Consider the following 26757-nt stretch of genomic DNA (forward strand, 5'->3'; position numbering starts at 1 on the left):
TTTAAGAGATTGACGTTTGAAGGAGGCTATGACTTGAATAAACTACTCAATTTTGACAGTAGGTGGCGGTAAGTAGACTAGAAGGTTTAGATGCAAATACTTCCATTGACTAAGTACGGTTCGCTGTTTCCGGTAAATAAAATATCGGATAGTGTGTGGCGGTGTGAGGAGTTTACTGAGTTTGCTGCGAGTTTAAAAAGTTGTCATTGTACATCCTTCAGTATACTTAACGTTATTTTCTTAACGAGTTTCGTCTAGCGACCCTTGAGTAAACCACAGCATTTGTGCAGGATTAGTTGGCCGGACACCTAACCTAGTGTCAAGTCACCCAAGGACAATCAAAGCAAGCAAACAGACACGGCTGTCACTCGCGTGCAGAGAGCAGGCTGACCTTAAGTATCTGCGGTATATTTCGTTTTTTTTTCCTGCCCTTAAAGAGTACGGTATTAGGAGTCTAACTGCCTTCCGCACCCAAGAAGATCACTCATCGCGGATAGCTAACCATGTTTCTTCGGAAAGTCAGCCAGAGTCCAGCTCTGTGTAGCACTGTCCTCCGACTACAACCAGCCATACACGGGTAAGTGAGTTTTCAGGAGTGGTAAAACGTCTAGCCAGGGTTTAGTCAGTGAGATTGGTGTATCACTGGTTACTGCTCTCAATAAAACGAGAAAGGTGGTATAGTTAAAACCTCCTAATATATGACAGGGTGACTGTATTTTGTGTGGAGCTTTGGTACTGATGGGTGTAATTGTTGGCCCATCATTTCTTCAGGACGCAACGGCAGACTGGAGCCCTTGTAGCTGTGCAAAATGTTCGTTTTTACGCCAGTCAAGCGGAGGTAAGCTCATATAGGTTTCTTTGTTGTTTTTATTTGGTTTTAAGTCGCTTTTCGTTTGTTTGTTTGAAACGTTAATAACATGAGCTATGTTTACGCCCAGCATCACCTAGTGCAAAGTCAGTCAGTGGTTTCGTGACGTTAGTAATACACTTCTCTTAGATATTTTTTCCGACGTGTTCATGTATAAGATGCGGTATTCGGTCTCAAAATACTTCTCGACCTGGATTCATTGTGAGGAAATGAGGTGACCAGGTCATCTTGCCCCGTAGTCTTTCAGTGTAGTAGTCACAAGCTAAGCTATGTCCTCAACAGACCCGTATTCCGGAACTGGAGCAAAGTTCACCGTCAGTTCGCATGACTCGCTGTAGGGGGGGCAGCGTTGAGTTTAATGTATCCAAACTCAACTTTGTTATGTAATTATTACACGGATGATCTAGTTACTTTACCAGTTTGATCGACTGGATTAATGAATAAAATAAGCACGTGTTTATGAGTTTTAGCCCAGCAATACAGAATATGAATAAAACCCATTTAAATTCTCACACTTTTGAACATTTCAGATGCAGTTAATTTACATCTGATCCATGTAAAAAACAAACAAATCCCAAATAAAAATGCTTTTCAAGCACATTTTTCAAAGATATTTCGATATCCAATTATTTTTCTAAACATGTGCATCTGACCCCAGTTAATAGTGTCCCCTAAATTTTTGGAGAGAGTGATAGAGAGACAGGACTTGGTGTCCTTGCCAACACCCTCTGGTCCACTGGGCAGGTTTCCCTGTGTCACACTGCTCGTTGACTCTGCCCTGCTGGACATGTGTCTCTGCAGGACAGCCTGTCTGAGTGTACCAGGCCCAGGCTGATAACTCTGCATCCCTACTATACGTGCACACAGGACCAAATCTGAACTAAAACATGCAGACAATGTACATTATTCATTTGTCTCCTGTCTGTCATGCTGAGCCAAAGGGATGAGAGACCTTTCAACTTTGATTTGATGCAACTCTTTCTCTCATACACACACACACTGAATACACACATTAAAACCACTTCAGTCACTCAAATGCATACACACACACGCACATAACATACAAAGCTGGATAACTTTCTCCTACCATCAGTCTCCCTCTATTTTTCTCTCTCTCTCTTTTCTCTTTCACTATATAGGCAGTACTGGAGAAACCAGCCGTCGATAGCGACACAACCACCAAGACAGATAAGGTGGAGAAGAAGTCCTTTACTGTGGTAGGTGTTATTCGTGGCTGTGGGTTTGTTCTTTCTGATCGATAACTACATTGTTTAAAGCTATAATTAGAAAGCTTCACATTCTAGAACTCATGTGGTAGCCTGATAGTGTGCTTGTCATCAGTCAGCCTACTGTGGTATTTTTATTTTACCCTTCACCAGATAAATCTTTTTTTTTCTCCCCACCGCGGCCTCGCCTTCTTTATCTCTTAATGACCGTCTTCCTTTTCAGACTTACATTTACTCTGTTATAATTGCACTTAAAATAACTCTGTTCTTATATTTCTTAATTCAGAGCCTAACACAATATTGTCGGGTAGAGATTTGATTTTGGCTAAGTTTAGGCTTAATAGTGTTACCGCTGTTTCTCTCTCTCTCTCTCTCTCTCTCTCTCTCTCTCTCTCTCTCTCAGGAATCCAAGTCCTTTGCAGTGAACATGTTTAAAGGGCAGATCAGTACCTCTCAGGTGTTTCCCTTCCCCTCAGGTAAGCTTTGTGAAACAACAGGTTGTTGTTGTTTGTTGTGTACGTAAACATTTCCGTTGTTGGTGTTCTTGTTGTTGTGACTGTTGCTGTGTTCCGTTTCAGTGCTGAACGAGGAGCAGTCTCAGTTCCTTAGGGAGCTGGTGGGCCCATGCTCTAAGTTTTTTGAGGTAAAGATATGCTTTTCTATCTCTCCATGTTAAAAATATACAGGAAATTCCTATGCCCATCTATAAGTGGTTTTCCAGTTCTCCTTATGAAATCGGGCTTCTTCTATTTTCTCCTATACCCTCCCTTTTTTTTCCTTGTCTCTCCCTCCAAAACAAATATTCCCCTCCTCTCCTTTTGCTCTTTACTTTTCCTCTTCACCCGTTTTTTTGCCTTCATCCTGTCCCATGCTATGCTCTTCCGTCCATCCTGGTGTGTGTCTGTGTAGGAGGTAAACGACCCGGCGAAAAACGACACTCTGGAGAAGGTGGAGGACCACACCATGGAGGGGCTGAAGGAGATGGGTGCGTTCGGCCTGCAGGTGCCTGCTGAACTTGGTGGCGTTGGTCTCACCAACACACAGGTAAGAAAGAAGGAAAGAAAGAGAGAGAGAGAGAGAGAGAGGAGGGATGGAGAGTAAGGGAGTGTTATAATGAAGTTCTCAGGGGCATTTTGTTAGATTAGAATGAATAACGGTGATGGAGCGAGACAGACGAGGCGAGGGAAAATGAAAGACAGTTGTTGTTGGAGAGGGAAACAATTAGAGAGTGTCCTGCTGCCAAGATCTTAGTCACTGCAGATAACTCCTGTAAATAGCACAGGAGAATCCCATGAGTTTCCGTCTTGCTCTCTCAGCACTGTGTGTGTGCGTAGCGGGGCTGGCCATGCCTCCAGCCACACTGGAACCTGTTGATTCTGGCAAAAGGACGATCTACAGCAATGGTTGTCAGTCCATTCTTCAGGGAATCCGCCCCTTCCCCGCCTATCTTTGTTTCAGCTCTTCATTTTGTCAGCAAGGGGCTTGGTGATTGCCGACCAGTGGAGTCAGCTGTACTGGTGCCAGGCTGAATTAAGACATATTTCCAGTTCAAGAGGGAGCCTGAAGAACACTTTGAGAATCCCTTCTCAAGAGGGCCTCCGTTGACTTAACTTAAATCCTGGGTTTTAGATCAGAGCAGGAACAAAACCCTATCACAGTGCATTTCTCCAGGTCGCAATGTTGATAATAGTGTTTTTTTTGTGGAGTATAATTCATAGTTCATTGAACAGATAGGTTTCATCTGTAATTGAGGACGTTTTGAATGAATGACTGACTGACTTGGGACATAACCCAGTAATCCGGTACGTCTCTTTCCCAGTATGCCAGGTTGGTGGAGATTGTGGGGATGCACGACCTGGGTGTTGGCATCACACTGGGTGCTCACCAGTCCATTGGCTTTAAGGGCATTCTGCTCTTTGGCACGCCTCAGCAGAAAGAGAAATACCTGCCCAAACTGGCCACAGGTGAGCGAAGGAGGTTCAGTCTGACCACAGTGTCTGTGTGTGTATGATTCGCTCCGTGTCTGTCTTACCTCATCTCACTTTACTGACAGCTCTGTAGGGAAAAAAAAGTAAAATTTCTCCTGACTGTATTATGGTACCAATACCACCCACCCCACCCCATGACACCACAGTTACGTATTTAAATCTGATCTCTCTCTCAGTTAAGAGGATGCAAGTGAATTGTGCACTGTTTTTTCGTGTGTGTGTGTGTGTGTTTCTGTGTCCATGTCTGCGTGTGCGTGCGTCTTTGTGTGTCCATGTGTATGTGTGTGTGTGCATGTGTAGGAGAGCACATAGCTGCGTTCTGTCTGACAGAGCCGGCCAGTGGCTCTGATGCAGCCTCCATTAAGACCACAGCAGTGCGATCTCCCTGTGGCCAGTACTTCACCCTCAATGGTGGAAAGATCTGGATCAGGTCTGTCTCCGTTCTCCATTCACAGGAGACTTTTTTTGGTTTTAACACCTCTCTCACACACACTCGCAGACTCACACATATGCACACTTCCAGCATGTGAAAAGTGACTGACAGTTCATGTTCAACACCACAAGAGGGTGCTGACGTGCAGTTTACTTTCACCGCGTTTCATGCCTGTATTTATCAGCGTATGATAAAATCGCACCCACCATCCACACTCATTCATTTCACACACATTTTATGGCCCTGTGTATGCTTGGAACTGATGTCTAATTCTTCATCAGAATCAAGGCCATAATCACGCGAATCAGCCATAAAAGTCTGTGAAACAGTTAAATCACACAGAGATGGATGAAAGCTTTTAGCCTGCATCAGCTTAGGTGGTTTCTGCCCAGAATGAGCAATTTAAGTCCTAGCATCCGGTGTTATACCTCTCACAAATGATTTCAGCAGAAAACAAGATGTGTGATAGGGCATCCAGTCAAGTGGAATTTCCCCAGATTTATAGTTTTTTTGAGTTGCAATGCTAAAGGGACAGGAAAGAGAAAAACTGAAAAAGAACAAAGTGTTACAGTACCACTGCACCAGCAGGTTTTTCTTTAATAACTGATATGATTCCTCTGGAAATTTACAGCTGTCGAAATCTTATCTGAGAATCAGAACCCAAAACTGTAAACAGAACAGCTGTGTGAAGTTTCGCTTAGAATAAGGGTTTTTTTCTCATGAATTCCCATGCTTGAGTAATCAGCCTGTATGCTAATCAAAACAATCAATGATTTATCTTAGAAAGTCAACTCATCAGCATCATTGAACCAGGGCCCTGTTAGCAGCAGTGCAAAACCCTGTTGTGTAGTAAATAAACCATAGATAAATAATTAAAACAGACTCTAGTAACTCTTTCCATGAACGCGCTCATTTGGATGTGGTCTTTTCGGACTGTTCTCCTTCAGCAACGGAGGCCTGGCCGAGATCTTCACCGTGTTTGCCAAGACTCCGCTGAAAGACGAGAAGACCGGCGAGATGAAAGACAAGATAACGGCCTTTATTGTGGAGAGGAGTTTTGGAGGAGTTACACAGTGAGTCAGTCGTCTCATGACAATGCCGACTATTTTGTGATTTGAACTTTGAGAGGGTCATATGTTTGTTTTTGATTTCGTTGCTGATGACTTTCTTGTCTTGGTACTTTTGTTTCCTCTTTCCCTTTTTTTCTCTCCCTTTTTGTGTCGTTCTCGTTCTTCTTCATTTCTCTTTTCTTTTTTTGTTTCTCTTGGTACTTTCCCCTTGTCCTTTCCTTCTATGTTCTCTCTCCTGTTACTTTGTCACTCCATCTTCTTTCTTCTCTCTCCATCGCCTCCATTTTTTTCTTCATCCTCTCCGTAACCCATACTCTCTCTCGTGCCTACTGTGGTATTTTTATTTTACCCTTCACCAGATAAATCTTTTTTTTCTCCCAACCACGGCCTCGCCTTCTTTATCTCTTAATGATCGTCTTCCTTTTCAGACTTACATTTACTCTGTTATAATTGCAGCACACTTGATAAAATAACTCTGTTCTTATTTTTCTTAATTCAGTGCCTAACACAATATTGTCGGGTAGAGATTTGATTTTGGCTAAGTTTTTTGCTTAATAGTGTTACCACTGGCTCTGTCTTTCTCTGCCTCCCTCCGTCTCTCTTGTGCCTCCTCCCGTCCTCAGTGGTCCCCCAGAGAAGAAGATGGGGATAAAAGCGTCAAACACGGCGGAGGTGTATTTTGAGAACGTGCGTGTACCTGCGGACTGTGTCCTGGGTGAGGTGGGCGGCGGCTTCAAAGTGGCCATGAACATCCTGAACAACGGGCGTTTTGGAATGGCCGCAGCCCTCTCTGGGACCATGAAGGGTGCCATCGCCAAAGCTGTGAGTGCCTCTGTGTGTGTGTGTGTGTGTGTGATTGAGGCCTGTGCACCTGACATGACACACTATGCATGTCACGATACCAGAAATTTAGTAGTTGATACCAATACCAGGGAAATTCAACTATTCTCGATACTGGTAAAAAACAAACAAACAAAAACAAAACAATAAATCCCATGTACTTCAACATACACATACATTACTATAAACATTAAACACATAAAAGAACAACAACAGTTGCTGACTTCGCTTCTGCCTCTCCTGGTTGACATCCTCCTCTGGCTGATACTGTGGGGAAATTATGAGATTTCAGTTATCAGGAATAGCTCAATAACTGTAAGAAAACAGCAGAGGCTGCACACACAAAGTCCTAACACACACGTGCGCGCGCACACCCCTCTAAACACTCAGAGTGCAAGCAGTAGTTTAGATTTACTGACACGGTGACAGACCATTAATCCGGAAATATTTATGTAAAACGCTAACATTACATTTTGATGACAGATGACACAGACTGAACGGTAAGGACGGTACCCTACTACTACGAGCTATGATTACATTACGTTAGCCTAAACACGGTAGTCTTTAGCGTTTAGATATTGCACAGCAATGCCAGCAGTATCAAACAAAAATAGTAGAAACGTGTATTTCAGGATAAGGATAGCAGGGATAACACTTTTGGATACATTGTTAATGTAACGTTAATGTGACGGGAGTACTTTTGTCCTTCTTTCTTTCTTTCTTTCTGCGTTGTGTTGTATAATGACGTGACGCCCCACCTGGACTGGGTCTACTCTGCTTTTATTGCATATAGAGAAAATCAGATAGAGAAAATATATATTAAACACAGACCAAACACGGAGCGAGCCAGGCGCATCACAGTTCCTCTGCCGCAGGACAGTGTTTAAACAGAGAGAGAGAGTGAGAGGAGCGGCACGACGCGCTGTAGCAGGAGCAGGGTAGGACTGCTGCCCACCACAACTGCGGCCACCCGCACTGGAAATATATATTTAAAAAATACACATTACAATAAGTAAACCAATTCATCCATATATAAAACTAGTGGCATACCTGATAGAGAAAATATATAATTAAACACAGATCAGCCACAGAGCGAGCCAGGCGCATCACAAGTCTTGCCACACAAACCAGGTAAACCACTGTTAAAAAAAAAAAAAGATATATATATATTTTTTTTTTTTTTAATGCACATAAAAACAACGTCAGTTACTTTAAATTAGTTAACGGATTGGCACTGTAGACTGCATTCCCAGATGCTAGCGAATTAGCCTCCAATTACACCTGCTGTGATTCGAGCATGTAAGTGCGGGAAGCTACCAGTCTACACTCAATATCGAAAGAATTAAAGCGATATGACAAACTCTTGCATACTATTCATAACTCAGTAAATACGAGACACAAGAAGGTGATATTAGAAATATACGTAAAAGAAATATTGAATAGAGAAACAGACCAAATAGGCATTTTTTTAGTTGGACATAACACACCTCTGCCGCAGGACAGTGTTTAAAACGACAGATGAGTGAGTGGAGCCAACAATTAAAGGACCCTGACGCCCCACCCCCGCCACGCCCACCTCTGTTCCCTAGATCCCCGGAGGTGTGGGGGGAATAGCCGCTCACACACAGAGAAATTCAGGGAAACACACTTAACCCTGTTACGTTAACATGGATTGAAGCGTTGGAAGCGTTTCCTCCTCTCGTCTGGAAAGTTCGACGGCAGTGTTTGGCATAGCCTACTGGTTTTTGCGAACTTATTATAAATCCGTGACGATCCGCCTCGAACGCAGAGTACTTCCATACACGACTCTTACTGTTTGTCTTTTAAGCCTGTTTACACCTTGAATTGAGATCCGATTTTGGTGATCCGATCAGAAGTGGACAGCTCAAAAGGACAGGTGTAAACTCATCCAATGCGCATTGCGGTCGCATCGAGTTCAGATCACCCAGACCACATTTGGAGGTGGTCTGGACCGCATATGACCACATTCTTAAAGCACTTTCAACTCGAATGCCAACTCGACCACATTGAACGACCGCCTACTCAACACACGTCCTCTGCTTACGTGGAAGTACGAACTCTTTCGCGTTCGTACACATTCGCTAGTCATAATTATTAAGTACGACAACAGTCAAAATGGATATTGTTTTGATTTCTTCTTCATTTAATTTCCGACAGACTAGGCACGGGAAGTGCATTGATGCCCCCGGCTGATTAAAAACAATAACTATTCTGCCCTCGCTGCGGAACAGCTTGGCGGATAGCTAAACTTGTCCACAAACCGTAGCATTTTGAACGGTTTCTTTATTGCAGCTCGCCATCCAGAGGAAGAGTGCGCCAGGGAGTCAGTATACTATGTGAATAAAACATAAGCATACAAACATAAATAAAAATAATTGCGTATGAGTATACAATGAAGTAAAATGTGTTAAATATATTGTCTTAACCTGTGCTAAATGTTTCTAACGGCAGCAAGCAATATACGTTAGCGGTACATGCAAACATGGCAACCGAGCTACACAGCTGGGTAACCGGCTGTAAAGAGTACAAAACTTTTATCGAACACAAAATACAGTCTGAATTCCCAAATAATGATCAAATAAACTTACAAACATGTTAGATTTACTTACAGACGTTACTTGAACAATGATTGCAGGTAGGATGAAACATCTAAACTTCGTCTGATGTGTAATAGATATAGTGATACAGTGAAGATACTTTTTCCCTGAGAACATTCGCCTCTTCTGTTCTTAACGGTCGTTGCATCTACGTAATGTTAAAAACTGCGATCAATGATCACCAAATTTCTCTAGGACATCTCTTGTCAGAAACTCCTCCTGTAAAAAAAAAAAAAATCAAAATCGAAATCCTAGGAGTATGGTCGTTATCTCACGTTAAGCGTTTTCCTCTCAATCGACGCCCATTATAAGGAAACAGCTTAATGTGCCTATGTCCCAAAACAGCGATCAGTGATCACCACATTTGTCTGACATCTCACATGTCATAAACACTATCTGCAATTAAAAAAAGCAAAACCGAAATTCAGTGAAAGAAGAAACGTGTTGGAAATGATTTACGTGTTTGTTTGCATATAGAGCGGGTGAAGTGAGATCCGATCTCAAGTGGTCACTCGAGACACGGATTTAGACGAGTTTAGGCCGATTGCATCCCCAGGTACTGTAGAAAAACGAGTACCGTCACGTTTTCAGAATTTTTTCTAACCTCTTTTTTTTTTTTTTGTTACACCAAATGACAGGATTCCACATTCAATTAATTGCTTTCCCCCCCCCCATTTCAAGTCATTTTTTTGGGTCAGACTGGAGGACAACAGCAGCATTATGTACCATGTTTGTGTGTATTTGTGTATATTCAACAGTAAAATTCCCTTCCTAATTCAGCGGAGGGAGCATAAGCAGATGTAAGGCCGCATAGCTGCTTCTAAAAAAAGCGGATATAGACATGTGCTCATAAGTAGCTGTAAGACAGAGTTCCTGTCTCTCTGTCTCTCTGCTGGTCATGCTGACTGGCTGACTGTTAGTTGGGACAGATTAGGAAATGGTTGCCAAACTTTGTAGTGTCCTTTGATCTTTAACAGTGGCCTGGCATTAGCGGTACTCGGTCAGGACTGTGGCAGGTCTGCAAAATAGTGAAATATCTGTCTGTGTGTGTGTGTTTTTGGTTGTTTGTTTAAGGTAATTTGTAACACGTTCTTTCTCTTTCATTTCCTGACTGTGTACTGGTTTTCTTTTCTCTCTAAATGTTTTTGTTTTGTCTTCCACAGTACAGTTATTAACCCTGCCCCCCCCCCCCCCCCCCCCACCACCACCACACATACATACACCCTGCTTCAAGGTTTCACCTGAACTTCCTCTAGCTGAGTGAAATGGGGAATTTCCCCTTGTTTCGTTCTGCTGGCACATGCAACACGTTAGTACCGTGTGGGTAGAGTGTGCAGCACTTTCAAAGCCAACTCTGTTTTTTTTGTGTGTGGTTGTTTTTTTTTTTGTACACCTCTGGATTTTTGTCAGTACTTTTTGTTTTATTGATTGCTGATGTAGCTTGTGTAGCTTACTTCTTTACAACTGAGCCGAACCGTTGCAAAGGGTTACAATAGATTATAGTGCGTTCTAAACCACAGAGTTTCTGTTTGATTCAGTTGTAGAAAGGTCCTTTTTTTTTCTTACAGGATGTGAAATTGGACGCAGTGCAAAATATCTAATACAAACAATGCCAAAATTGCAGTCTGGCTAAAAACTTTGTTCCTGAAAGTTGCCAGCATCATAAAACACAACATTTTTGCACAGAGATTTAACATTTAAGCTACAGAATCCAAAGCATCAGCGCAAGTCTTCGGCTGACAAAAACAAACACGTTATGGGCTATGAGGTATAGATGAGTGCAGTAAGTGTGCAGAGCGTGTTCCGTGGAATTCTAAATAAGTCGCTCGCGCTGACCGCATGTCGCTTCTGTTTCGCCATCGTCTGTGAGATGTTGAAAGAGGAAACCAGAGAGAGGTTCCCGCAGCTCACGCTGTCCTAGGGGGGCCCCAGTGTGCATTCGACTTGTTTTGCTTCCGTTGTTATGGTACGGTTTAGTTGTGCTTAAGAGCAACAGTTTCGTGGGATCCATATTTACCATATGCACATGCAAATCCTTTTTTTTCCCATCTTAATTTTGGTGCCTAGTTCTGACCTCATTCTGAGTTCAGTTTTAGAATGTGTACAGAAGTAAGGCTGTTTTTTTTTTTTTAACCTCTTACTCATGTCTGGTGTTAAAGACATGAAGTCATGCAAAAGTGATGCATTAAGTGTGACTGCTGTTGAGTGCGTTGGTGTTTGTTTATGGTGTAGATGTGGTATCGATGTTGTTCTTGACAGTCCTATTAGTAGACAGACTTAAATTTCTATATTAAAGGAGCCAGGGGAATAAACTGGAGATCCTGTATTAAGATTAAGGTAAGGCTATTTAAAAAAAAAAAACAAAAAAAAAAAACCTTAAATCTGGTTATTCGAGTTTAACTTGATGAACAAATTTCCCAGTGTGTGCTCAGAGACAGGTGGCTCTTGATAAATAGACATGGGAGAGAATTTTTATTTATATTGTAAATATTTCTTTATTTAGCTGGTTGGTTGGTTGGTTTTCTCCAACGACAAGTGGAAGGACTGTAAGTAAAAGTGTTCGACAGAGCTTCCAGTGTGACACCAGCAATGATCATCTATACTATGTTATTTAATAATATGGATAAGGCAGCTGCCACAGCTGGAGAGGTGATAAACTGCAGGCTTGTGGTACAGTCAGCAATTAGCATTCTTCTCAAGCATTCCTAACATCAGTGCTGTGTTTTCTCCTTTTCTTTTGCTTTTTCTTTGCTCGTTTTTTTTGCCTTTCATTATGATGCAAACTGCCATTTTTCCTCTGAAATGTTAAGTTTCTAACTTGATTTTGTTGTTCTCTTATTTTGCCTGTCTGAATTTTGATGGTTGACCTTTAGCGGCATATGTGTTTACATGCCCTTTAAAGATTAGTCCGTAAGACTGTTGGGCAGTTTAAAGAGAATAAACAAAAGCAACTAATTCATGAGACTATCACAACCAAAGACGTGAATCTAAGTACAAGAAAATCGTCTTCAGTTCTGTCATGGAATTGGAATTTCCCCTTGTTTATTTTAAATGGTCACAAGCACGTTTGTGTGCGGTATATTTAGAGGAAAGTGTTTGATGAATCTTTCTCATTTCCGACAAAGGGAGGGACTAACCAAACCAGCTGCTCTGGTCTTGGGAAGGTGACCTCCTGGACAATCCCGTTCAGAAATACTTCCTCTGTGCTCCCTGGTTACCATGGACATACAGTTTATGCTGTGCTATTAGAATACATTGCTATTTATATCAGAAGTATGTCATAATGTTCCTAAACATTCAAACATTTGGGCCAGTCCATCTGAGACCAGCTTCTTTCAGGACTTAGTGAGTGGAAGAATTTCAGAGGAGAACACAATAGTTTTGTTTGTAAGGCCTAAGGCTGAATGGGAAGCTTACAGAAGGAAGCTTGGCTAATATTTGCCCTGTGGGCTTGAACCTTCTAGACCACAGAATAATTGTAGTTCCTTGTCAAAGTTTCTCCGCCTTGCATCCTCCTTGCTTTTGTTTGCATTGATCTCAGCAGTTTTCATCAGAGCGTCTATCATTTTGCTGTCAGCTGTCCTGCCCGGAGATCTGTGGTCTCGAAGAATGTGACACAAAAAAGTATCTTTGTTGTTCAGGTTTTTGAATGGGGCCCCTCTACCTTAACTTCTGTTTGTCTCTCGCTCTCTCTCTCTCTCTCTCTCTCTCCCTCTCTCTCTCCCTCCCTTCTCCATCCATCCAAGGTGGACCATGCTGCAAACAGGACCCAGTTTGGAAACAAGATCCATAATTATGGAGCGATCCAGGAGAAGGTGGCGAGAATGGCCATGCTGCAGTATGTCACAGAGGTGCAGCCTACCTTCCCTTTCCATCAGCTCCTGTAAACACTCACACAGACGCCCTTTGTTTGTCTGTGTTTCTCTCTATACCACTCATATGTGCAGGGGCCTCCTCTGTGCAAGGCAGTCCTGTGTTTGTTTGGATGGAGGACTGGGGGGGGGGGGGGGGGGTTGTCACGTCTTTCTGAATGCTGGGGCGAGGGGTCAGTTTTGTCAGGCTCTGGCAAATCTCTCAGGTGAAAGCAGGATAAAAAAAAACATGTTCATATTCAAATAGTCCTTTAATTTGTTAATAAGAATTTCACTTGCATTTAGTAGCACACAGATTTAAAAAAAGTGTATGCTATTTCACTTTTCATCAATCAAAGGCTTAGACAGTTGTAGAACGCACAGTCCTCTTGTTTTTTCTTTCTCTCCATCCATTGAGTTTTCACACCTATGTTGTCTTTCTCTCCCTCTTTCTCTCTCCATGCCCCCTACTGCCACTCACTCTCTGTCTCTGTCTCTGTCTCTGTGTCTCTCTCCAGTCAATGGCCTACATGATCAGTGGTAATATGGACAGTGGGGCCTCTGAGTTCCAGATAGAGGCGGCCATCAGCAAAATCTTTGCCTCAGTAAGTGTACCTCCATATGCCACTGGTGAACCTATTTTACCAAACCTAACAGTGCTGTCTGTGGAGGTGAACCAATGTCGCTGCCCTCTGCTGAAGCGAGATGGTTTTGACAAAAACTCTTGTGTGGAATTTTCCTTTTGCTTTTTCAACACGCAAGGCTGAATAATGTACTTTCAAAATTAGACACCGATGTCAAGAAAAGCAGATTTCGGAGTGAGTTTTAAATGAGTAAAGATTGCCAAAGAGAGACAGTTTGACTTTAAATATTTGTTTATTTACTATTATTTGTTGTTTGTTTGTATTGCAGGAGGCAGCATGGACAGTGACAGATGAATGTATTCAGATCATGGGCGGAATGGGCTTCATGAAGGTCAGTCCAAGTTCACAGATCTATGGCCATTGACATGAATAGACGGAACACCAGTGGACCAATTGGACTTTGTTGGGCAAGCACATTTAGAAATAACCTTAATTCCCTTAGCTGTTTCTCTCAACAACCAATTAAAAGTAGACACCAAAATGAAAGTGTCTCATATTCCGTCTGGCTTCCTGAAGGTGAAGTGCAGGTGTGCAGCTGTTGTTGAGACTTACAAAGTGTTTAGAATAGAAGCCTGCTTCCGCAGATATGAGGATGTTGCTAAAGAAAGTCGACTTCAAAGAGTCTTGGCAGCCGTAGTCATACTGATAGCATTGTGTAGGAGGGGAGCACCGGAGTCCTGTGTTTTGTGGGGGCGTTGGAAACACTGTAGGTGTGAGACACCGAGAAAAGGTCTTTAAAGTTCTCGAGATTGAACAGAGGAAACTCGAGACTGTTCCAGTTACGGTGGTCGAGTGGTTAACAAAAAAAAAAAGAAAAGAAGGGCAGAACCAAAAATAAAAACAAGGGCAAAGAAAAACCAGCTCAGGAAATGGAACAGACCACTTTTAGAATGCAGGTAGCATTATGTGTTTGTGTGAGATATTTACTCATTAACTCAACACCACAAGTTACTAGCCATTGGTGACACCACTTTGAAAAATGAACATGGGGAAAAAAAAAAACCCCGCTGTGTGTGTGTGTGGTTGTTATTCTTGCTCGATTTCTCGCATTGGCACTTTCTGACGAGCAGAGCCCGGTCTGGTCTAGCTGCAGAGGCTGAATGTGTCTTAAGTGGACCCTGCTCTGTAGTGTTAGCAGCAGTTGAGGAAGGAACCAGCAGTAAAACTGAAGCTAGCACTCGTGAATCAGCATCTCTATTTAAGGATCAGCACCAGCGCTTCCTCTTCCTCTTGCTCTTCTTGTTGAACCACGCGCTGAGAGGCTGTTAAGCGTCTGACTCAGCTATTTTGGCAGGCAGCCATTTGTTGACCTTTTTAATCAAGTGTTCTCATGTGTCAGATTACAGATGGGCTATGGATACAGTCATTTTTAATCCATTTGCAACAATGATCACTCATTTGTCATTTTCTCATCACAATGAAGAAAGAGAGCGCACAGCTACATAGATATTTAAAATCCCACAGTTTTTATGCAATTGCCTTTCAATGTGTAAATGAATGTTTATTTGCAATGATTTCCTTGTGTCGTCCCCCCCCACCCCAATTTTACATAATCAGTCACCCAAGGTATCTGTATACCAGTAGGTCTTCCTCCTACTTGAGGTGTGCTTCACCCTGGGCTGGGAAAAACTAGCAGACCCATCTGATTGTAGAGCTCTGGTTTACAGTCTAACTGACACTGATATGAAAGAGAGGGAACCTGCACTGTCTGGACCAGGGACCAAGGGAACAGGCTGTTTTGTTTTCTCTGGTTATAAGGACACAGTCTTTAAATGTTGCAATGCTGAGGTTTGAAGCCTGTAACCAACCCAGAAATAAAGTTGTGAAAAGTGACAAGGGTGAGAAAATAGTCTAAAACTGCACCTTAATTTCAGTGAAAAAAAACAGGTTGTTTATTTACTGTTTTGTGGTCATTTGTTTTTCAGAAACTTTCATGTAACATCATAGTTATAATGCAAGACTGTCAAAGTATGTGCTTTATAAACACACACACACACACGCAGAGCAAAAACTCTGGGCTGTCCAAAAGATGTGCCCCTGATTAACACATTAACTCTCATCTCCTCATTTGACCTTTGAACAGGATTCAGGTATTGAGAGGATTATGAGAGACCTTAGAATCTTCCGGATCTTCGAGGGCACCAACGACATCTTACGACTTTTTGTGGCTCTCAACGGTTTTCAGGTAATGTGGCGTGGAGACACGAGAAGTCTTGATAAGAACGCGAACAGTCTGTTTCAGTTTCCTTCCTGTGTGTCAGGAACTGTCTGTTTCTCATGAAGTACATGTTGTGAAATTTAGCTGTGGTTGTGTTTTAAAATGTTGTATATAAAATCTAAAATGCCTGATTGAAGCAGTTTACAGCTGCCATCATGAGACGATGTATTCACCAACAAAAAGGCAATTTAAAGCCATTGAAAATGCACCGCACAGTTTTTGTTTTTGAATTTGTTTTTATAGAATGCTGGAAACCAGTTGAAGAGTTTGCAGAAAGCTCTGAAAAACCCAATAGGGAATGCTGGGGTGTTAGCTGGTGAAATCACAAAACGGGCAAAAAGGTTAAAACACCCACACTTTCATGTCTCTGTCTTGCTCACACACACACACACACACACACACACACTTACATTGCATAGTCATCCCCCTCTTCATATGTGTGCCTAAAAATAAGGTGAAAAAGTTTTTTACAGTATATATCATATATTTTCATACAACAAAAACTTTTATTATTCTCTCACTCCATTCTTTCTCCTTTCTCTTTTCCCCTCCTTCACTCTTTTTTTTTATTCACTACGTTGTCTCATGGCTTCTTTCTCTTTTTCTCTCTGTCTGTCTCTTTCTGCAGAAAGGCTGGTCTGGGAACAGGTCTTACTCTGCAGGGAGTTGTCCATCCAGAGCTGGGCCACAGCGGAGAGCTGGTGAGTGAAAACGAGAAACAGCTGTGAAAAATCCCAGATGCTCAAATATTATGACTGACTTCAGATCAGTATAATTTTCCTTTCATCTGTAGACCTTTTTAAAGTTATTATGTTCATTACGCCGCTTTTAGATCATCTGTGCTCTTAAAAAAGGTCGATCTTTTTGCGGTGAGCGTTGAGGAAAAGATTTAACTTCATACTTAAGTTTTCACTGTTGATAAAATGTGAAGGTAATTCAAACATAAACAGCGATAATTACAAAAACAAAAAATCATACTGCCAACAAAATTGTTTTTCAGCGTTGGCAGAGGACGGCTATGTTTTTCAGGTGCTGCTTCAAAAGCGTTCGCCTAAATAGTTTGTGCACACGTTCTGTGTGAAGATGCAAATTTCCTCCCACATTTTACGATTTTCGTTTGAATGTCACTTGGTTCTTTCGTAGACCGTCAAAGCCATCGAGCAGTTTGGGGCTGTGATAGAGGAGCTGCTGCTGAAACATGGGAAGAGAATTATTGGTGAGAACAGATGCTCCTCCCTATAGTCTACAGTTGACAAGAGAACATTTTCGTTTTTTTTTTTTTTTTTTCCTTGGAAGTCATACTCTAACCTGCCTCACATGAACCATGTGGTGTAACCCAAACTCTGCAAGACTCCTCTTTGCAGCATTTTTAAATCAGTTTCCAAATTATTATTATTTTTTTTTTATGGTATCTGAAGATGACGGGATGTGAAATTTCTTTTTTAAAAATTGAACTCCCCTGCATTTATACACCTTCACCCACTTGCATGGCACCTCTGAACGTGACATACTTTTCCAGTGAATGGGAGGGGGTTTTCTGTGCTCACTGGTCTTATGTGGGTTTTTTTTTTTGTTTTTTTCTTTTGCATTTTCACAGATGAGCAGTTTGTGCTGAAGAGAGTTGCTGACTGTGCCATAGACTTGTACGCTATGGTTGTGGTCTTGTCCAGGTAATAAACACACGAACCCACACGTACTGTGACCGTGACTTTACATAGCGGTTAATGTTTGATAGTGCAAATGTGATGACTGCGATATTTGAGGTTGGCATGTAACAGAAATATCAGATGGTCTGACAGTTGAAACTCTTGCAGCAGCCTGTGAGCTAAGATAAATTTGTGAGCTATCGCTGACCCTTTGAATATTCATAAGAATGAACAGTGAGGATGTTTGTTGTGTGTCACTGATTGATATTGTTACTGAAGTGAAAGAGAAGGATGCTTTAAACTCCTTAGCTTTGCTCTGTTAAATTTGAGTCACACTAAGATGGATCTCTTTGGGGACGTTTTTTTTTTTTTTAGGGCCTCTAGGTCTCTGAGTCTGGGCCATTCCTCTGCCCAGCATGAGAAAGCGCTCTGTGAAACCTGGTGTGTGGAGGTCAGTTTCTGTTTCTCATCTACCTTTTTTTTTTTCTTTTTAACTCTCACTTCTCTCCCCTCACTTTCCTTTTTATCATCCTCTCCAATGTCTTTTTTCCTGTCCAGCCTTTTCTCATCCGGTCTTAGCTGTCCTTTCATCACACCATTGTTCTCTTGCTCTAAGTGCCTGTTCTCACCTTTTCTAGTCTCCTGTTTTCTCATATTTTTCTCATGTTGTTGTTCTTTTTCTTTTTCCTGTAGGCTTTCGACAGAATCATGCAGGACATTAAGTTCTTGAGATCCAGCAACTCCAAGCAGATCTTTAAGAACCTCAGAGCCATCTCCACAGCGGTGGTGGAGAACGGAGGCGTGGTCTCTCCCCATCCCCTTGGCTTTTAAATCGTTTCCCCTCTACTCATTTCTCCTCTTCTCCAGCTCCACGTGCTCCTTCACCGTGAATCGTTATCCAGTCATACCCATCGGTTTCTCCTCACCCAGGATTTCATGTGACCTACAGCTCTGCTGGTCTGGATGGATGCACAGAATTGTATCATATTGCATCACCATAAAAGTGCATTAATAATCACCACAACAGAACATAGCAAAATGCATGAATATAAATGCAAGTTGCTAAAACTGGATTTGCAGGGAATATTGACTTTAAGAATGAATCTGCTAGTGTGCGACAAGCAACGCTGGGGATGTCAGTTATTTTTCTGTTCGAAAGAAAACTGCATTCTCTGCAGCGTTCTTTGCTCAAAGCAGTTTGACTCAGCCTCTCTTAGTGTGAGTGGTCGAATATCACGCTAAAAGGAAAACAAAAAGGGCCGTAATGCACTTGGCAGTATTAACTGACACTCAGAACATTAAACACCACTGCAATCTAATAAGGAAGTTGCATAACATTCTGAATAAAATCTCCAATCTTTTTTTTTCCCCCCTCATTCTCCTCTCATTTTATCCCTCAATGAGAAATAGCAAAGTGTAAATTATCCACAGTTATATACATACATAAAAGATCAAAACATACATTTACTGGAAACCCTCTTTCCCAGTCCTGCTGCTTGGGACCCACAGCTGTGGGTGTGCTTTGACCTATTCTTGCTCGGGCACACTTGATACAGGTAAAAGAGTAATTACCCAGCCTCCTATGAGCTGAGAGAGGTGTGTTATAGAACAGAGAGACACCTAAAATGCACAGAGCTGTAGGTGACTAGGAGTGTGATTGGAAAACTGATGCAAGGGATACAGTATTTAAAAAAAAAAAAAAAGGAATTTAAGCAAGTTCGTGTGATCGAGAGTGTTCGCGGCCACAGTCCGGTGACCCTCCAAACCACATTGCGGTTGAATTGCAAATATGCAAAATGCTCTTTTTCTTCTTTCCTTTTTCTTTAATGATAAACAGGAAATGTCTGTCGTGCAACGGTACAGTAAATGGTCTTCAAGTTGAGCTGTCATATAATATACGTATATATGTATAAACATGCATTACCTATGATTCAGTGCACTATGACTTACTCATATCGCTACTTTGACGCGTGGTTTGATGTATCTGACTAAGTACAAATGTATGCTCTAGACTTCTCAGGTTTCTCTTCCTTTTTTGACAATTGAAAGAAAAAGTAGCTAATGTAGGAATTCCCACTCCCTAGCAAATCAGATTTCCATTGGAAATCACTTACTAAATTGCATTTGGCGTCAGACACACCCTGTCAGATTGAGTTAAAAGCATCTTTTCCAGCACTGCCTGTTATGAAGCCAACATAGTAGGATGTAAAAATGCATGAAATCTCACACACACAAGTACCGTCGGCCAGTGCCTGAAATTCTGACTTCAGTTTATACTGTTGTGGACTTTTATAGGAATTTAACGTTTGTCTTTAGGAAAGCAAGCTCCAATGTAATTGTTATTGCCCAATGTACCTTGTTGTCTTTCTGCCTCTAATAATTTAATAATAAATGCTTAGTTCCAGATACGCAGTCATTGTTACCTCTCTTGCACTCGCTGCTGTTGTTTTCATAAAGATTCATAATCAAAAAATGTCTCTGAAAACCATATCGGAAAAGGTTTAATTTAATTACATTACTTCACAGTAAGTTCCACAGGAAAGTAATATGGGCATAAACTGCATGCATAGCTTTTTAACAGAAATATTAATAACCCAAAAACAGGATGTCTGGCAGTGTTGCCATCACATTTCGGTGGAAATGGCTCAGTTCCCTAACTTTTGTTACTTTGTTAAAGACCACTTCTCCAAAGATCACCACAGTAATGATCAGTCCTTCAAAGATCACTTCACTGATTATTAGTCCTCTACAGATCACTTTGCAAAAGATGATTAATCCTCTATAGATCACCACACTGACAATCAGTGCTCCAAAGACTACTCATGATCACTCCTCCAAAGATCACGTCACTGATTATTAGTCCTCCAAGATCAATTTTTGCAAATGATTAGTCATCCAAAGATCCATTCATTAGCTGTCAGTTCAGTATGGATCAGTTTTGTGAACCTTCAAACGGACGTCTGAGACACATCTGCTAATCCTGTGATTAGTGTCTCTGATGTTAATTTTCTCTCCCTGTAACAGAGAAGGCATATGTGAGTGACATGTTTTTTAGTATAACATTGTAGGCAAAACATCACTGTGAAAAATGACTTTCACGTGTATGTCCATATCCAATAAAACTACGCCACAAAATTAAAAAAAAAAAAATGCCACTGTGGCAGTAGGAATGGTAGTTACTGAAGCATGAAGAATGTTCACATTATTTGGTAAATGATTTTCTTTTAATGGTCACTTCAGATGCTTATCTGTGTGGCTGCAGTGATGGAAACATATTAACATTAAAAAAAAAAAACAAAACAATTTATTCAAATCTAGTACACTGTAACAGAGGTGAGGGTAAGTAAATAATTAAAAGAGTCTGAAGTCTAAACTCTGAAACACCTGACTGTTGAAGAACACAAAGGAATAATGGCTTTGAAAAAAAATACTTCTGTTGCTCTGGGAAATGAACCTTACACTACAATTCACGCCTTAAACATTTTAAACATGCGTGGATTTGAAAACTACAAATCTAAACAGATGTGTTTCGTGTTCTTTTAAAGGTGTAGTACTGCTATGCATAACTGTTATCAGCTGAGTAATAACATAGCAGAGGCTTGTCTCTGCGATCTTATGTGGGTGTCTTGAATGGTTTTGAAGTAAATTCTATGTAGATGTCAGCAAAACTTGGAATAATTGTGTGTGGACAGTGATACCAAACTGTAGTAACCAAGCTGTAGTTTGAAAACCACAGCTGATCTAAAGAATTTTTTTTTTAGTGAGACAAAATGAAATCTGTCAGCAGGTGATATGTTACGATAACTTGCAACATAATGATGTAATGTACTTTAATAACCGGGGGAACACAAAAACGAACAAATGAAACCAACTGATTTAACAATACAATGCTCATAATCAAATGGAAAACTCTTTCCTCACGAAACAGTCTTGCAAGCCAAAAAAGAAGAAAGAAGAATAAGAAACTAAGTTACCAAAAGAGATACCAAAAATGCTTTGCATCATTAAATAGACATTTAATATGCAGATTGCAACATGCGTCCTTTAACCTCACGTGGTGGAATACTTGGACTGCTGAAAAGCGACCACAAACATCGCACTAACTCACTCCTACATTTTTCTCCTTCCTCCTTATCTCAATTTAGAAATTTTTGATGCCAAATATTCCTCTCCTTCTTGGAACGGAACTTAGTATCGAGGCTCTCAGAATTCTTTTTTTTTTTTTTGTCTATTCAGCGCTCTCTCTAGTGTTATTCCTCCAATGTCATTGCATTGCTTTCATTCGACTCAGACAGAAGGACTGTACCAGATTAATTGACAATTTGTTTTACGCAGTGCTAGAACTGCTTTCAGGCAGTGATTGAACATTCAATTTATATCTTTGGAAAAGGCGTAGGGACGCCCTCTGAGCTAACTAAGATTTGCCCCAACTTAAACACTTGTAAAGATGGTTTAGATTAAAGAAGTGAGCCACAATATCTCGAAAATATTTAAATTAAAAGTTTAGAGGTGTGGCTCTGAGGAAAGCTGTTAACATCATTTTGGCGAGAGGAGAGCTCGCGGTGGTACTTTTTATTGTTGAGAGACAACGTTTTTCAAAAGAAAAAAAAATGGTGAAGTTGTCTACGTACCGAGTCTGAGAATGACGCTGAGGATGGGTTAAGCTAATCGTCCATTCCAGGACACTTTTCAAGCGAAAAGACAAACATGGGAATCTCTGATAGAGTTGTTCCAAAAGCTCCTCTTTGCGCAGTCCGTATACGATTGGCGCGATGCACTGCGCCAAGCTGAAAAAGACAAAATTAAACACCGCAAACTGCTCCTTTTCCTCGATGCTCAAAAGTCCTTTTGTTTGTAGAACGTGTAGCACAAAGCTTATGAAATTGGGAAGGATATAGACCGCGAGCTGAGCGCCATGCAATGCAATGGTCTTGCACGCGACACGGTTTCTCCGATTCAGCACTCCCAAGCGTTTCCCCTCCATTAAAATCCTTACATAGCTATAAAGAATTAGTGCTGTGCAAATGGATATTAGCAAGATTTTTTGTATCTCCCCTTGTTTCAGCTGTTCCCGACGACAAAACCTTTCCTCTTTTGAGTCTTTTAGGAACAGGGTGAGGGGGATGATGGAAGCCACAGCCCAAGTCAGAATTCCGATGAGCCACGGCCACTGTTTGAAACAAATACTCCCGTACTTGAGAGGGAAACAAATAGCACAGTAACGGTCCAACGCCATGGCCGTTAGCGTTAGAAGATTGTTTGATGCACTGGTGGTCAAGATTGTTATTAGCGCCACACAGGTGGATTTACTCGTCTGGATCTCCAAGTAGATTTGCAGGTAGAACCCAAAACACACCGCAAAATACACGAGCGCCGAGGACAACAGGTAGAACACTAGTACGAACCGTGCATAGTTTCGAAGTCGCTCCTCGCGCAGTATCGTCCAGTTAATGACAAGGTTGAAGAAAGCCAAAATTATGAAGGAGACTGCTGATGCCCAAACACGTAAAGCAGTATATGCTTCGCTCGTCGTCGTGTTGTTTGTCATCGTGCTCCAGCTGTCGTCAGCATTAAGTTGTTTAATTCAGATATTCGAATCCAACCATTCCACGTTAAAGACGAGAACTTCAAATTTCGTAGTACACATAATCTCAAGAGGGTCCGTCATCTCCCATCTGTTCTTGATGGTCTTGTCATTCGTGTTCCTGTTTACCATATACGTGCGCCACTCACTTGTCACAATGAACGACCGAAAGCAAATGGCATATAGCGACGAGGGACTTGATCCTCTTTGAAGAAATGTGCGCGCGCGTGCGACTGTTCGCGAGAGCGCCTAGGTTGACCCAAATTGGCGCGTAAAATTTTCACCAGAAACCCCCATGTATTTAGACTATCATGGTTTGGGGGATGTTTAAGACACGCACACACACACACACGTACACACAAAACACGTAATTGTTTGATAAAATAATGCTGACTTAAGGAACCACAAGTTGCTGCATGGGAACCACATGTGCGATGTTGCATCCAGTAAGTTTATCTTTTGTTAGTTTTGAATAAAGTAGTCTAACGTCGTCTCCTTTAAAATGTTTCATTGCATCTTATAAATTAACAACTAAAAGGCTACAAGTATTGGTTAAAAATTTAAAGTACAAACTTGCTCCACGTGTTCATATAAACCCCCGCCCCCAAAACTAGTTAGATAAAAGTCACACTTCTATTTATTAGGGATAATTACGACTTTACGCTTTTTGTTTTCTTCCAGTTCTTTTTGTGAGATTTACAAAGGTCCCCGTCGTCACAGCATGATACCCTGTCCACCTCTTTCCATCCGACTCCAACCGATTTCACCCGACGTGAGAGCACTGTGTCCTCTCAGTTTTGTTTTAGAATCTCAGAACCATAGTACCTCGTAATTCTTTGTCCTGAAAATATTGTTCAGTATTTTATCAATATGTTATCTCAGTATTTTTATTTAAAATATCGGAATTGCAACTTATTCAGACGTATTACATTAGAATTCAGTAATCGTGATGGGATGATTAGGTTGCGCAAGATGAGGAGCCATTTGGGACTTATTTCAAACTTTTGACGGGTGTGCTCGTGGAATACTCGCATACATCTGTAGCCTGTAGGTTAAATAAAAACAAAAGGACGATCTTTAGTCATTTTTCGAGGTAGCGCCTCTTTGGACTTCTACTGATGTGTATCTTGTATCCTACACTACACACATAAAACCAGGGGGACTCCTAAACGGCACAATTTAACTTGTTAATGAAATAAGAGGGATGTTCAATTAGTCAGTGTTTACCTCAAGTGCACTGCACACCCCTGCGAAGATAAAGACGTTTAAAATAACTTTGGCACAGTATTAAATCACTTCTCTAATGTTTTTTTTTTGTCTTTTGACTTCCTGTCACTCTAAAAGTATTACGGTTTCACTGCTAGTTTAACAATTATGCACATTCACAGCCAAATTTTTCTTTACTTACATCTGGCTCTGTTTCTTCTTTGTGATTCTATTTTTTTTTTTTTTTGGATGCATGAAACTATTCTTTATTCAACTTTGGCCTGTTGTCGCTATCCAGCTATTCTGGGATGCCGGTTCTTGCAAGGAATTATCCCAGTGTGTCAGTGGTCTGAGTAGCTGTTACTGAAGTCCTTGGGAACACTTCTTGGCATTTTGATCATGCATCTCTGACTGCTTAAGAAGTTTGTGTCCATGGTCCTGCAAAATCACCATGGGCAATGGAAGTTACTTGCAGGGTGAAAGGCACTGCTTTTTTTGGGGGGGGGGGGGGGGGGGGTGTCACACTGACATCCAGAGCAACACAGAACAAGTTGTTCAGTCTGTTGTTCTATGCTGGGTCAACAGATGAAGCTTTATTGCCAGTGCTTTTGTTCTGATATGCTGAAATGATCAAAAAGCGACTGCTTCCACACTTTTAGCTTAAACCCTAATTAAAACTTCAGTCTTTGCATATACAATAGATGTGTCCAACTCTGTCAACTCTGTTGCATTTTGTGCAGGTTTCACCCTTAAATCTGCATTGCTGTGTGTGGTCCCTTGGCACAACACTAAAATAACTCATTTTGTCCCATTGCTTTCTCTTTGAATGTTGCAGTTTTGTTAACACTGACAGTCTCTTTTAGCTGTAGCATAATTGCATCCTTGGTTGCTCTTGCTCTTTTAGCTGCCCTTTTAAAAATGGGACTTGCTTCATTTAAGAGCCATTTCCAAATGCTTTTTGCCAGATCGCTCAGTCCAAGCAATCTCTCAAAGCATCTATGAGTCCTTCACCAAATTGAATATGCTCACGTTTTCTTTTCTGTTCAGTTCGGTTACGAAAGATGAAATTGCTTCCTCTTCCCGTTGATTCAGTTAATGGAATCTAAAACAGAAGATGAGGTTTTTGGTGATGTTTTTTTTCATGATTTTTGCAATATCATCAAGGCTCATCTCAGCTAGTTTCACGGAAGCATTTTTCATCTCAGCAACACCAGAGTACATCTCTTATCTGCAATATCACTAGCTTTGAAAAACTGTTGAAAAACTGTTAACTCAGCCTGCATCACACACATGTCTGATGTGCTACTGAACGCATTAGTCTTTCCAGTATAGTCATCAATCACTGTTAGTTATGTGCGGATTACTCTCTGCTGCCACTCATGTGGTTTGGTGCTAATCTGGACTTGTCATTTTCCAGTGGATTGTCCTCAACGTCTCTCTCTCTGTCCAGAGAAAAACATATAATGGATCAGCAAATATATGTTTTTTCCCCCTTTTTAAAATTTCCTTCCCTTTCCAGTTCGTTTTGAACTTTCTCATAACCGCTGTGAGAGCAAAACGGTATTGTTATGTGAGATTGGTTATTGTTGATTTGGTCTTTACTTTATATAGGTGTTTCCCTGTAAATTTGCATATGTTAAAAATAATGTTAGTACTTGATTTTTATTATGCAGTTAGTGTTCTGTCTACATATACATATACGTACACACACACACACACACACACACACACACACATATATATGTATGTATGTATGTATGTGTATATATATATATACACACACACACACACACAACACTAACTGCATGATAAAAATTAAAGCTAGTATATATATATATATATATATATATATATGTGTGTGTGTGTGTGTGTGTGTGTGTGTGTGTATCGTGCTTATCCATGCGCAACTGAGCTACGTGTCTGATATAGCCTACTGACTACAGAATGTGGCCCGGAGTCGCCGTACGTCGTAGCTGTTTCATTGTGAATGTAGTTGAACAATCAAAAAGTTTATTTCATATACACATCGGTTTCACCATCAGTTCATATTGGCTTTGACCGGAAAGAAGACGAGGCAGAAGCTTTAGGCAGCCTGCGGCAATATGGAATTGTGACTAACGTTACCACCAGTATTATATGTTTTTTTTTTACATTTCATGCACTCATGCAAGCATTGGACCGACGTATAGATGTGGTTGTCTTTCATTTTACCGTATGCAATGCTTACGGACTGGGAAGTGGGGGCTTGCAAGCAACGTTTTAATATGACATAATATGTCAGAGGTTCAATCAATCTTTGCTTAATTCATATACACTGCAGCTACTCTGGCTATCACAATCATTTCGACTAACAACTAGGGATGATCTCAAAGATCGGTATCGGGGCCGATCAAGGCATTTTTTTAACTGATCGGTATCGGTTTAACTGAGCATGACCCTAAGCCCGATCCTTTGCTTTATGCCAGCTGTCATACAGCTGTCCTAAACGGAGAGCATGATTTGTGGCAGGACGCTGCTAAAACGTCTGCAGTGTGGACATGTTTTAAATTAGGAAACGAAAGCAGT

General features: G+C 41.2%; 2 protein-coding genes across 2 annotated transcripts; one reads left to right on the top strand and one right to left on the bottom strand.

Annotated features, from left to right (window-relative positions):
* Positions 1 to 165: 165 nt before the first annotated feature.
* Positions 166 to 18778, top strand: acadvl (acyl-CoA dehydrogenase very long chain). The gene is made up of 20 exons (XM_030780183.1): positions 166 to 577; positions 772 to 838; positions 2008 to 2085; positions 2498 to 2570; positions 2673 to 2737; positions 3004 to 3138; positions 3914 to 4058; positions 4383 to 4512; positions 5463 to 5588; positions 6209 to 6407; positions 12790 to 12894; positions 13413 to 13499; positions 13807 to 13869; positions 15622 to 15723; positions 16000 to 16097; positions 16385 to 16457; positions 16900 to 16972; positions 17354 to 17426; positions 17778 to 17853; positions 18096 to 18778. Exons 1-20 carry the CDS (start codon positions 504 to 506, stop codon positions 18231 to 18233), a joined length of 1980 nt encoding a protein of 659 aa, XP_030636043.1. The 5' UTR covers positions 166 to 503; the 3' UTR covers positions 18234 to 18778.
* Positions 18779 to 20121: 1343 nt separating this feature from the next.
* Positions 20122 to 23019, bottom strand: LOC115816989 (odorant receptor 131-2). The gene is made up of 2 exons (XM_030780203.1): positions 22034 to 23019; positions 20122 to 20417 (listed from the first exon to the last, which is right to left on the bottom strand). Exons 1-2 carry the CDS (start codon positions 22948 to 22950, stop codon positions 20351 to 20353), a joined length of 984 nt encoding a protein of 327 aa, XP_030636063.1. The 5' UTR covers positions 22951 to 23019; the 3' UTR covers positions 20122 to 20350.
* Between the last annotated feature and the right edge of the window lie 3738 nt (positions 23020 to 26757).

Source organism: Chanos chanos, chromosome 7 (genome assembly GCF_902362185.1).
Source record: "Chanos chanos chromosome 7, fChaCha1.1, whole genome shotgun sequence".
Taxonomy (NCBI): Eukaryota; Metazoa; Chordata; class Actinopteri; order Gonorynchiformes; family Chanidae; genus Chanos; species Chanos chanos.